General features: G+C 38.9%; 2 protein-coding genes across 4 annotated transcripts in view; one reads left to right on the top strand and one right to left on the bottom strand.

Moving 5' to 3' along the window:
• Positions 1–2,802: 2,802 nt before the first annotated feature.
• Positions 2,803–5,810, bottom strand: LOC106083895 (E3 ubiquitin-protein ligase TRAIP). Its single transcript, XM_013247190.2, has 2 exons — positions 5,452–5,810; positions 2,803–4,305 (listed from the first exon to the last, which is right to left on the bottom strand). Exons 1-2 carry the CDS (start codon positions 5,556–5,558, stop codon positions 3,411–3,413), a joined length of 1,002 nt encoding a protein of 333 aa, XP_013102644.1. The 5' UTR covers positions 5,559–5,810; the 3' UTR covers positions 2,803–3,410.
• Positions 5,811–8,568: 2,758 nt separating this feature from the next.
• LOC106083907 (serine/threonine-protein kinase par-1) overlaps positions 8,569–13,829 on the top strand; it is a 36,483-nt gene continuing 31,222 nt past the window's right edge. For all 3 annotated transcript variants that reach the window (XM_059367653.1, XM_059367652.1, XM_059367651.1), the window contains exon 1: positions 8,569–9,129. The gene's annotated coding sequence lies outside the window, so the exon portion shown is untranslated. The remainder of the gene's footprint in view (positions 9,130–13,829) is intronic.

Raw genomic sequence — 13,829 nt, 5'->3', positions numbered from 1 at the left:
AAATATTTTGCTAACGCTTTAAATCAATAAATACCGTCCAGATAAATAGCGATAAGTCGATATATCGCTGAAAATTTAAATTAGATTAGTCGATAGTGTAGCCTTCAGAACATTTGAAATTCTATTGTACGAATTGCGTTACGTTATTAGCCATGTTATTAATTACTTAATTAAGGCCATAACAGAATCCGAATTCACTGAATAAGGTTAAGCCAAGTAATCAGCCGACATACATTTTTTTTTAATTTTTGGCAGTGTTTGTCATTGAGGATGTCAACTTGTTCTCTTTCTACATTCATTCTATGTTTGCGTTTTCTCCCATTTGATGACACTTTCAATCGGCAGATTTGACATCCTTAATGATCTTCATGGGGCCTATCCACTTTATGTTTTCGCAAGTGACCTAACCTTCTATTAATGAATTCTGATACAGAATGAACGCTTCAGCTTTGTTTTTTTTGGTGTTGCGTTGAAAAAAATGCATCTCTGCAAACAAATCCCACAAAAACTAGCGCAAAGTTGAAGAATTTTTAACGTTGACCACTGAAATCGAGCGTCATTCGGTGTTACCGTACGTGAAAGTAGTGTTTTTATGCGTCAAATTTAGATATTGTTTATCTTTTGCGCGTTGTTTCTTTAAAATTAGTTTGCATTGAGCTTTGTTTTGGAGCGTTGCGTTGAAAACTGCAACTCTGTAAACGAATACCACAAAAGCAACTCGCAAAAGTTAAACAATTTTTAAGCTTTGACGCCCAAAAATGCAGCACAGAATGACGCTCGATTTCAGTCGTCAATGTTAACAGCACAGAATTACGCTCGATTTCAATAGTCAAGTTAAAATTCCTTAACTTTTCCACGTTGGGATTGGCTTGCAGAGTTGCATTTTTCAACGCAACGCCTTAATGCTGAGTATTCTATTCAGCTTTTCAGCTGGAAATTTGTCAAACTCCATATAAAAAAACGTCGGCGAAACGCTGAAGGAAAACAGGCGAAAAGTGGTACTCTGTTTATAGTGAGGAAAATGGCAAAAAGAAATTTTAGTGGCAACGCTTGACATCATTGTCGGCTTAATTTTTGTTTAAATGGTTCGTTTTTTTTTTGTTGTTATTTTATTTATTTGCAAATAATAATAATAAAACCATAAATGCAGATAAAATACGACTTTTGGTATGAAAATAAAAACAAAACATAACTGTAAAATTCCGCTAGCGGAACAATTAAAGATTTCCGTGACTATTCCGAAAGCAGAATAGAATACCAACCCTAAAGCTCAACGCGCAATCTGTTCTGGCTTTTAAGAATAAAACAAAAAAATCAGATTTCTGAACTTTTCCATGTTGAAATGACAGTAGACAATTATCAACCAGTGATGCCACCCCGAAAAACATAACTCATAAAAAATCATCCGTTGCAGTATCTTTATCTGCATTTTTTTATTCTAGGTCGAAAACAACGAACCTGAGGTCTCCGAAACAAGTTGCTGGCAAACCGTTGCGAGTCACATGCCCCCAAAAAATTTCCACCACAAGTGGGTAGGCAACTCACCATTCAGAGACATTAGATTGAATTTTTACGATTTAAAGCTTCAGCGGATATCTAGGTTAGGCAGCATATGAGGAGGGTATCATAAATATATAAAAGATTTTCCTCTCTTTAAGAGGATTTTTGGAAATGTGTTCGTGTGACATAAACTATGTATATTACACAATTTAAAATGAAATTTATTTTAATTTTAATCCAATTATAACAGAGAATACATCGTTTATATTCATATGTATATTTTTTGGTTTTATTTATAAAATGTACAACTAATGAATGAGTGTAACAGAAGGGTCATAGCTAAGTTTGCCTTTATTATAAAACAAATGGCATTATATGGTTGCCCAAAAAGTAATTGTCGGTAATATAGTGGGCGTTGACAAATTTTTTCAACGGCTTGTGACTCTGTAATTGGATTCTTCTTCTGTCAGTTATCAGCTGTTACTTTTAGCTTGCTTTAGAAAAAAAGTGCGCGAAATTTTGTTTACATTTGTTTGTTTGGCGTCAATTTTAATATGGGTACATGTATTGAAAGAAATGCATTTAACAAACCGAATCAACGCTTGTGATATGCACCTTAAACGCAATGAATTCGATCCGTTTTTAAAACGAATCATAACTGGACATGAAAAATGGATTGTTTACAACATTAGTCGAAAACGATCATGGTTCAAGCATGGTGAACCAGCTCAAACCACTTCAAAGGCTGATATCCACCAAAAGAAGGTTATGCTGTCTGTTTGGTGGGATTGGAAGGGTGTGGTATATTTTGAGCTGTTTCCAAGGAACCAAACGATTAATTCGGATGTTTACTGTCAACAATTGGACAAATTGAATACAGCCATCAAGGAGAAGCGACCAGAATTGGTCAATCGTAATGGTGTCATATTCCACCAGGACAACGCTAGACCGCACACATCATTGGTCACTCGCCAAAAACTGAGTTAGCTTGGCTGGGAACTTTTGATGCATCCACCATATAGCCCTGACCTTGCACCATCAGACTACCATTTATTTCGATCTTTACAGAACTCCTTAAATGGTAAAACAGATAAAGGCCAGAAGTTCTATGAGCGTGGAATACTAAATTTACCAGGAAGATGGCAAAAGGTTATCGAACAAAATGGCAATTATATATTTGATTAAAGTTCATTCTAAGTTTTATTAAAAATGCATTTACTTTCTTTTAAAAAATCCACAATTACTTTTTAGGCAACCCATAACAAAATGGAATTGGTACAACACGAATGATAATAGAGATACTAAAGAGGTCGTATGTCGGCTTTATTTAAATATTTTATGCTTGCAACTTGAATGCACATATAGATACTTGTGTATATGCCAACCATTTAGTTCCTGCAATCGATTATTTTAATTTGCTTGCCAATAAAGGGAAAAAATATATATGGAATACACATATCATTTGGTTTTTAACATTCAATAGTTAATTTCAACATCTAAACGACTGAGAAATATAACAAAATAATCCCAAATGATGGTTAGTAATGCAAACATGTCAAAAGCCTGACGAATCCTAATTATACGATAATTATACGGGTATAGTATATGAAATAACAAGATTTTTGTTTATATTAATGATAATGCTATTAATTTTGTTTTTTTTGTTCTTATATAAAACTAAAAACACAATTCAAACAATTTAGCTGTGAATTTCTTACGAAATTGAATACTAAACCAAAAAAAATTGAATATTATGTATACATTATATAAAAAAAATACAAAGGAAATACATACAAAATATCGAATGTACCTATGTTAAGAAAACGAATGTTGAAACTACATCAGCATTTCTTCAACATTTTTGACATAGCAGAACAAATTTCTATAATAAAAGTGTTACCCTGATATGGCTACTTGACTTCATTAATCAATTCATCAATTTGTTCTTTACAGTATAAACGTGTGTCGTCATCATTGCCCGTGCGACATGTAAATATTTTATCAGCACGACGAAAAACTGATTTGTAACCAAACAACTTTAGATTCAATGCATATTCAAAAAGATTATCATAGTATATATTTCCCGTTACATCAAAGAATTCAATCTCTTCGGTCTCAGGATAAAAGTCTAGTTCATGTTCAGAATCAGCGAATGCCGTTTTCAAATGAGGAAAACGAAACTGCACAATTATATCGTCACCATCATATTTACCTGCTCTGACTATATCCTGTCGTGTGAAGTTTAAATTAATTTTGCGGCAAAGATAGAGTACATAATTGAGCAATTTACTTGAGGGACGTAGAACTGCTCCAGATATTAAAATGCTTGTTTGTCGTATGAGATCGTATATGCAACCACTTTGAGCTGTAATCACAATTTGACCGCTGTTATGATAGCGAGTGCAAAGATTTCTTAAATCATTATATTTTTTGGTGACCTCATTTTTCTCCAGTGTAACTGCGAAGAGAGAACTTGTGAGGGACGATACCGTTCTTTCGTGGGCGCTGCATATATTTTGCAGTTCAGTTAGTTTGGTCCCACTTGTTTTTAGTTGCTCTACATTGTCCGCATTGCGAGCTAGCATATAGTCTAAGGTATCCTCCAATTCATTCAATAAACTATTAGGGCTTCGTTGAACCGGTGGACGCTTTCTGAGTTTCTGCTCTAATTTTTCAATTTTTAAATGGCAAGTTTTTAGTTCTGCTTCTAGTTGTCTCTTATTATTTGCCTCAAAATCATCCAGTTCCAGGAAAATTTTATGCGTCATAGGGTTTTTAACACGGCACTGAGGACAACTGGAACTTCTGGAGGTGTAGAAATTGAAATAAAAAGGAGACAAAAAAAAAATTGATTAGTGAAAGTTTGGTTTGGTTAGGAATGTAAATTACAAAGGAAAATTTGGCCGTGAACATTCCTTTAAATAATATCGGAAAGTCTTCTCGCATATCAATGAGTGCTTTTTGTTACAAATTTTAGCTTAGCAATAGGGAATTTCCTTTAAATAGCCGAAGCCGTATGGTATGTCGCTTAGCGACTTCTCTTTGCAAAAAGTTTTACAGGACTGATTACCTCGCGAATATCGCAACCCCCTAGCTAGGGGGGACCGAAAAATATGTTCGAGGTTCAGGTTGCGATATCAAGCATTCAGAGTCATAGTCAGACTTCCTAACCTCTGGGCCAACAAAATACGGCTCAATTAACTCCCTAACTTGACCCCCCAGAAAGACTAATCTAAAGTCCATTTAACCACAACAGCAAACTTCTACTTACAAATATGTTGGTACAACATGACATTGCTATCCCAGTAATCGGATTGGAATGGCCTTGCAACCATAAAGGAGCTTCCCAAAGATCCCTATGCAAGTATGTACCTACAATAATAACATTATGGGCGGATTCCAGATATTACCACTAGTTTTTAGATTATATACCTCAGCCCGAAATCCCTATGACATGCTGAGCTTAAGAACAAGGCCAAGGGATGGTTATGACCGCCACATGGGTTGGAACTCTGAGCGATTTGTGTGGTGTTCATCTTCGTCACGAGAAGCTTAGTTGAGAGCTACCGGGCTCCCCACAGGTTGCGGATAGTTGAATGCTTCGCGTACAGAGTAGCTGCTTTAACTGTGGCGGACAATCAGCGGTATCGAGTGGTGGGTCTCAGTAAGAGGCCGCGCGCCACCGGCTTTTGTTTAAATACTGAGGGACTATAATACTTGATATGACTAGGCGAGTTATCAGCGTCTTTAGATAACCAATGGTGATAAAGTTCCCGTAGCGATCTTTCCTATGGACCGGAACTAGCTTGCTCACCTATAGAGCTTGAAGAACATCGCTACCTCCACATACCAATGTGGCTACATCAAGAGCCCCTCCTATAACTACCAACACGGCTAGTTTTACCAGAATCAGTGATCATATTTACTATTTCGAAAAATTTTGGACCTTACCGATTTTTCCACTGCTGCATGCATTGGTGATGGTAGACGTGCCCACATGACGTTGAATAAAGATCGTCTGAACCTTTGAAACGTTCAAAACAAATAGTGCAAGACATTTTTATTTGCTGATAAGCCTATTTCGTTTTGTTTGAATCTCCTTGAAATTAATGTATACGCTGTGTTTTCGCAATTTAAAACCAATGGCGGCATTAAATGTCAATTGACTTTTTGGAAGAAGAAATTAATGCTCAGTTTACATTGCACATCAAGGGAGGTTTGCATGGCACATCAAACCTTGTGGCCATTGTAATATTGCTGAGTTTTTTTTTATTTCTATCCAGTGCAAATGTACGTTTACATTGGCCAATAAATCCGGTTTATGGCCTTTCCGTGATTTAAGTTTTAATCCTGTGTTAATTGACAGGTTTTACCATGCTATAATAAATCCAATTTTTGGTTTTTTTTTTGTAATCCCAAATAAAACCGACTCATAGCTGAATAATCGATAAAAGTATCAAAATATGCAACTGTTTTATAGGCAGTTTGGACGGCACATCATGATCGTGCTCATTGTGTGTAGGTGTTGATTACAGCTTTTGCCAAAAACAGTACATCGTTTTTTCTTTCTTTTCTTTAATTTTTCATACTTTACCTCTCATTTTATAACTTTATTTGGCACAGAAGGTTTTTACTATCTGTCAATTAACGATTACATATTTCTTTGTAAACGGTAATCGATAGACGCCAATCATCGAAAAAATCAAATGATTTTGATTTTTCAGCCATGACTGATGGTTATGTATGTGTACATGTGACACTTACACTTTTGGTTTCACCAATACTATTACAATGACCATGCATCAGATGTGCCAATACTCTTGACGTTTCTTAAATTTTATGAGAATTGCGATCTTCTCGTGAGTTGATTCATGAACATGATTTCACTCACTCACGCGCATGCAAGATTTTTTATTCAATCACGGTCACGCACGGTCACGCACGATCACTTGATTGTTATACCCTCCACCATAGGATGGGAGTATATTATTGGGTTGCCCAAAAAGTAATTGCGGATTTTTTAAAAGAAAGTAAATGCATTTTTAATAATACTTAGAATGAACTTTATGAACTTTCAAATATACTTTTTTTACACTTTTTTTTAAAGCAAGCTAAAAGTTACAGCTGATAACTGACAGAAGAAAGAATGCAATTACAGAGTCACAAGCTGTGAATAACTTTGTCAACTCCGACTATATGAAAAATCCGCAATTACTTTTTGGGCAACCCAATAATTTCATCATTCTGTTTGTAACTCCTCGAAATATTCCTCTGAGACCCTATAAAGTATATAAATTCTTGATCGTCATGTCATTTTAAGTCGATCTAGCCATGTCCGTCCGCCAGTCTGTCGAAATCACGTTAACTTTCGAAGGAGTTAAGCTAGCCGCTTGAAATTTTGCACGAATACTTTTTATTAGTGTAGGTCGGTTGGGATAGTAAATGGGCCATATCGGTCCATGTTTTGATATAGTTGTCCTATAAACCGATCTTGGATCTTGACTTCTTGAGCCTCTAGAGGGCGCAATTCTTGTCCGATTTGACTGAAATTTTGCACGTGGTATCACTTCCAACAAGTGTGCTAAGTATGATTCAAATCGGTTCATAACCTGGTATAGCTGCCATATAAACCGATCTGGGGTCTTGACTTCTTCAGCTTTTAGAGGGCGAAATTCTTATCCGAATTGGCTGTAGTTTTGCACGTAATGTTTAGGTATCACTTTCAACAACTGTGCTAAGTATGATTCTCATGAACTTCGACAGACGTGTCAATTATGGTCTGAATCAGTTTATAGCCTGATACAGCTCCCATATAAACCGATTTCCCTATTTTATTTCATGAGCCCCTTAAGGGCGAAATTTTTATTCGAATTGGCTGAAATTTTAGACAACGACTTCTACTATGGTCACCAACATTCAGTTTTATTATGGTCCGAATCGGACGATAACTTGATATTATAGCTCCAATCATATGTTTGCCTAAAAAGAGATACCGGGAAAAGAACTCGCCAAATGCGATCCATAATGGAGAGTATATAAGTTTCGGCCCGGCCGAACTTAGCATGCTTTTACTTGTTTTTGAATCACACTCACCAATCACGTGGGGCACCCCGGTAGCCGAGTTAGTAGTGTGCTTCGATTACCAGTGCAGGGGTCGTGGGTTCTATTCCCGCCAGAAGCCTTGGTCTGTCGCTACTGTGGTATCACAATGAACTTAAAATTGTCAAAGTAAGTCTATAAAGAACTGCCACTCTTACCTAACCTAACCTTACCAATCACGTTACTCACGCGTGACACGCCGATTGGTCCTATGGAAGGGAACGAGGTGGCTAATCTATGGAGCTTGACGAGGATCGCTACCCCATATACAAATGTGGCTACAACAAAAACCGACGGCAGTTCACGAGCACACTTCTATTCAAGGCGGATTTAAAAAGGTGTTATCACGCGAACAGCGGTTAACAGCTGACCAGTTTTAACGGTATTAAGATGACAGATTTATGTATGCATTCTCTTTGTTGTTATCTTCTTTCTTGCATATTCTCTGCTCATGTACGCATACAAATTTCTTTGCGTGTGTTGGCAAAACTACGATCAGCTTGATGACAAGATGGCAGATTGCTCCATATGATTTGTGGTTAATGTACAATTGAGACCACCTTTAATTGTTTCGCCATGACAATTAATTCTAGTGTAATATGAAGACAAGATTGTTAAAGTTTTTCACAGCTACAATGGGTAATACTTTCATCATTCGAAACACTACAAAAATCTCAATGACAACATTATCCTTTTATTAAAATTGTTTCTACGAAATGAAATCGGCATTTATTTTTTTTATTTAAAATCTATCTATAAAATCTAAAAATAAGTAATCACGAAAAAATGTCGCGAAAAGGGAACATGTTACCAGCCAAACTATCTCTTTTTCATTGCAAAAAAGTGGCAACAACAAACACAGGGTTGTATTGAAGATTAAGTAGACATTGAGTTTCCGCTCATCCAAGTGTTGCCTGCCGTTGTGAAGCAACGCTGTTGTTATCACTACTATCATTACATATGCAAGTAGAAGCATTTGAAAGTTTCCGAACATCCTTAACACTTCTTGCAGAATAGAAAAATTATACATTAATGGTGTCGACTTATACGCGACGCGCTGCTTGAATTTTGGTTTTTCCCAAAGTCTGGAATGTATTTCAATCGTCAAAGATTTCAACCATTTCGGCAAATAATTAAAAAATAAAAAATTTCTGTGATATTTTTCTTGTGTGATATATGTATTTTTGTTCAGAACAACATATGTATCAAATGGTGTTAATGTGTGTGTGCCATAGCCGACATTGACGACCTCGTTCGAGGCCAATATGCAATGTTCTCGTTAATATTGCGGTGGAAAATTCATTCAAAGTGTTGTTCGTCTGCACCAGCAGTGGTAGTGAGCGAGGAAGGTTATTTTCAGCAACAGAAGTCAAGTCGAGTGTCCCTCTATGTGAATAGTTCACAGCCCAAAGCTTGGCATAGTTATGAAAAATGCTTTGAAAACATGCCAATAGCTTATATTTAATTCATTTGTGTTGTGTTCCGTTTCGGAAAATGCATTTATTGTGATTAACTGTTGGTGGAAAAATGGTAAGTATGGTCACTACGCACTTACAAACCCATATACGAGAGTATCTAAACATGAGTGTGTGTGAATATGTTTGAAAGTTAGTATGGGTATCTATCTATACAGTTGTACATGTTTTTCTCCACTTTTCCACTGTTTATGTAACTCTCTAGAATTTCGCGAAGACTTGCCCAAAACGATATTAAACTTAGAGCACAAATTAGCAATGAATACTTGGTGAGGAAATGGGCAGTAAACTGTTACAGTTGTTGATAAATCAAGTGTCGCGAATTTCCAATCGCCCAACTGTTAATTGTAGCCTAGCGGAATACCGTAATGTGGTGTTTATTGCATTTGGGGGGGTGGTGGTGTTAGTGGTAGTTTATCGATTTTCCCCCCAAGTCAACTTTAATCGTTTTTTTGCTCCCTTGTCGCATGGTCGTTGTAGTCGTTCGTGGCAGCACACACCATGACTGTTGATAACATTAGGCGTTTTGTTATTATTCACTATGGCTATATTGTCAAATGCCTCCATGGGGTTGAAGGCTCTCTTGTATGGTCGGTCTATGGTGGTGGTTCTTTGTATGGTATAGTTATGATAATTGGCCATAACTGGTGTAATAAGGGAATTTCACCAAGGTATAGTTTCTTGGACCAAAAGACGGGAAATCTTTGTCGTAGAAAAAAATTAAAGCCTTCTCCAACTTTTTGGCAGAGCAATAATCGATTTTTCACGAATATTCCTTTAAGGAGTAAGGGACTACTTTACTCCCTTTTATCACCAAGACCATGCGGTCTTTCTTTTGCAAAGCAAAAAGGCTTTAAGGAAAGTTATACGGAAATACGGAGCAAAACATAAAGACCCGTAATCAATCCTACGGTCAATCAAGAAGGTACTCTAATAACTAACATGGTGTAAATGAGGCTGTTTGACCAGACAAAAGGTCTGACCATCCGAATTCTAAAGTGTCGGCTTAAAAGATATTAGCAAGCGGTAAGCATATCAGTAGGTATATGGAGTAGAACTTGAGGCTACCGTGGCGCAGAAGTTAGAATGGTTGCCTATTACGCTGGCGAGAACATTAGAAAATATGCAGTAGTAGTTATATCCTCCAAAACTTGGCGACATTTCTCAAGGGATGTTTAGACCTCCCCAAGAATCCTTTTAACGCTTATAGTTCTAGTTGCCGTCATGTTTCCGCTTGCGAAAGTCAGCTATAGGTACTGAATTTTTATGTCCACCACCGAAGGATGGGGGTATATTCATTTTGTCATTCCGTTTGCAATACATCCATATATCCATTTCCGAACCTTGCACACCGTAAAAATCTAAGACGATCTAGCCGTGTCCGTTCGGCTGTCTGTTGAAATCACACTACAGTCTTTAAAAATAGAGATATTGAGCTGAAACTTTGTACAGATTCGTTTTTGTCCATAAGCAGGTTAAGTTCGAAGATGGGCTACATTGGACTATATCTTGATATAGCCCCCATATAGACCGATCCACCGATTAAGGGTCTTAGGTCCATAATTAGGTCCACATTTATTATCCGATTTTGCTGAAATTTTGGACAGTGAGTTGTGTTAGGCCCCTCGACATCATTTTACAATTTGGCCCAAATCGGTCCAGATTTGGATATAGCTGCCATATAAACCGATCTCTCGATTTAATGTCTGGGCCCATAAAAGGCGGATTTATTGTTCGATTTTGACAAAATTTGTGACATTGGAGTTGTTTAAGGCCCATCGTGATCCCTCTTCAATTTGGCCCAGATCGGTCCAGATTTGGATATAGCTGCCATATAGACCGATCTTTCGATTTAATGTCTGGGCGGATTTATTGTCCGATTTTGACAAAATTTGTGACAATGAGTTGTTTAAGGCTCATCGTGATCCCTCTTCAATTTGGCCCAGATCGGTCGAGATTTGGATGTAGCTGCCATATAGACCGAACTCTTGATTTAATGTCTGGGCCCATAAAAGGCGGATTTATCGTTCGATTTTGACAAAATTTTTGACAATGAGTTGTTTAAGGCTCATCGTGATCCCTCTTCAATTTGGCCCAGATCGGTCGAGATTTGGATGTGGCTGCCATATAGACCGAACTCTTGATGTAAGGTCTTGAGCCCATAAAAGACGCATTTATTGTCCGATTTCGTCGAAATTTGGGACAGTGAGTTGCGTTAGGCCCTTCGACATCCCTCCTCAATTTGGCCCAGATCGGTTCAGATTTGGATGCAGCTGCCATATAGACCGATCTCTTGATTAAGTCTTGGGCCCTATAAAACGCATCCGATTTCGCTGAAATTTTGAATTTGGTCCAAATCGGAACATATTTCGACATAGCTGCTATGGTGGCATTAATTATGCATTTTTCAGCGGATTGTGAAGAAAGGTGGTTTACATATATACCCTAGATGGTGGGTATCCAAAGTTCGGCCTGGCCGAAGTTAACGCCTTCTTACTTGTCGTAGTCCTATTTTTTCGTTCTACTGTGTTACATGGACTCTTCTCATTCAAGTCACATTGCCGGTAAACTTCTAGCCCCAATCGATCGGCATACCGTCCTGAACGTCCTGAAACGATCCTATTATATATAGCGTAAGCGTTTGTCGTCTTCTTGCATTCCAGAACGATCTGTGATTTAAGGCCTATTGTCATAACAGCCCTGTAAGACCGTTTTGGGGCACTGCAGGTGATATAAGAGCTCGGTTTCTGGGTCTACTATGTAAATACTCAGACCCGCCCTACCTCTATCTGTGAGCCATCTGTGAATCCCCACAGTCTATTCCCCCAGCATCCCACGTCTCTTAACAGAAAGGGCTGCTACATACATTCTACGCATGGTTATGTACCTCGCGTCTCCAGCGTCCTAGTCGGCGCGTTTCGCACACCCTTCACTTATGTTAAGATAAAAAGATCTATAGGGGGGTAAAAGGACCAATAGGAGGGTAAAGCTGGATGTTTTCAGGGTATTAGTCCTGGATGGGGAGGCCAATTACTTGCGGCTGATTTTTAACAAGAAACCAAGCTGGAGATGAAGCATCGAGAAACGACTGAATGCGATCTAGTTTTGTCGAACATCAATGGGAAGAAGTTTGGGGCTTAGGTCGGGCATGACACACTGGATGATTACGGCGGTTGTCTGGTGTGGCATCGGGCTCTGGACAAGTGTGACCTCCGCAGGATGATCGAAAAGGTACATGGTACCGCGGCGGTACTGATTTCTGACACAAGGAAAAATGCTCCGAGAGAAGAGCTGAATGCCATTTTCGAATTATGCGTTTGCTCCTGTATGTTGGGTGTATAGCAATGATGGTATCTAACACTGAGGGAGTCAGTTACCTGGCGCTCCTCAAACTAATCTGGAGATGGAGCTTCGAGGAAAGTGTCAAAAGGAAACTGAATGCAATCTAGTCTTGTCGAAACTCGATCGGAGAAGTTTGGGGCTTAGGTCGGGCACGGTAAACTGGATGCTTACGACGGTTGTCTGGTGTGACATTAAGCTCAGGACAAGTGTGACCTCCGCAAGAGGATCGAAAAGGTGCATGGTACCGCGGCGGTACTGATTTCTGGCACAAGGAAAAGTGCTTCGAGAGAAGAGCTGAATGCGATTTTCGAATTTGCTCCTGCATGATGATATCTAAAACTGAGGGAGTCAGTCACCTGGCTGGCGCTCCTCAAACTTAAGGCAGAAATATATATGTTTTGCTGGGTGATTAAGATGCAGCTTAGCTGCATGCTATAAGCGAAACGACGAATTATTTTCCAGGGGAGGCTTCATTGTTGACTGGTTAGACATAGTTTCCAACAGGGCTACGGAGTCGGAGTCGGACTATTGAACCGGAGTCGGAGTTTAGTTTGAAGTTGAACTCGCTTTTCCCGACTCTGAACTCCACAGCTCAAGTTTGCGCATGAGCTGAGCTGGGGCTATACAGGCCTCCTCGGCACCCACATTCTTTGAGTACGAATGGCCATAATTTAGATCCGGACACTGTAAATCTTCTCCCCATAGAGGTGTCGCACTGCGGCACGCCGTTCAGATCCCTTATCATTGAGCTTAATCTCTAATCGGCAGCACTCATTAATATGTGAATATTTCACCCCTTGTACTGGGTAACGATTATTTATTGAGTTTCCTGGAATCATACAGGCTTCTGGACAGATGTAGCGTCTTTCTAGCGGAGTTCTTTAAGGTCCTGAAGTCACTGGAGATAATGTTGATCCGGGAGCGGCGACCCAATTGCATTTATACGATATACGTGGACAGTCAGGCATGAGGTTGAGATGGGCTAGAAGATGCAAGGAGCTTCTTTGAGGCATGGGGAAGACAGCCAAGCTCTGATGGATCCCGAACCAAGAAGAGGTGGCTGAGATCGAGGCTACTGAAAAGCTGGACAGTAATGTGTCGCTGATACGAGTGTATTGTGCTACGTAATGAGTTAGCCTCTTACTTGGCGAGCTTTTTAATAGGGGACGCTTTCTACCGTAATCCCGCAAACAAGGCCTGGGCTGGTGCTGTGGGTTGAAGGGTGTGGGCTAGTATTTCGCAAAATAGGACGTCACTTTTTCTGGGGCTAAGGAAGCATGACTTTGAACTGCCGATCGAATTGCTGAGGCCACCGTAGCGCAGCAGTAAACATGTCCGCCTGAGTTCGAATCCTGTTGAGAACATCTGCAAAAAATGTTCAGCTGTTATTTTACCCTCCTAATGCTGGTGACA

This window comes from Stomoxys calcitrans, chromosome 4 (assembly GCF_963082655.1).
Source record: "Stomoxys calcitrans chromosome 4, idStoCalc2.1, whole genome shotgun sequence".
Taxonomy (NCBI): Eukaryota; Metazoa; Arthropoda; class Insecta; order Diptera; family Muscidae; genus Stomoxys; species Stomoxys calcitrans.
The sequence above is the reverse complement of the archived record's forward strand: the minus strand, read 5'-3'. Positions and strand labels throughout refer to the sequence as shown.

What these genes read in the sequence shown, in the direction of transcription:
- LOC106083895 (XM_013247190.2), bottom strand. Translation starts at nt 5,558, where the DNA reads ATGTCTTGCACTATTTGTTTTGAACGTTTCAAAGGTTCAGACGATCTT. An exon ending in ATGCAGCAGTGGAAAAATCG is followed by an intron (nt 4,306 to 5,451) that starts GTAAGGTCCAAA and finishes CTACACCTCCAG; the next exon opens with AAGTTCCAGTTGTCCTCAGT.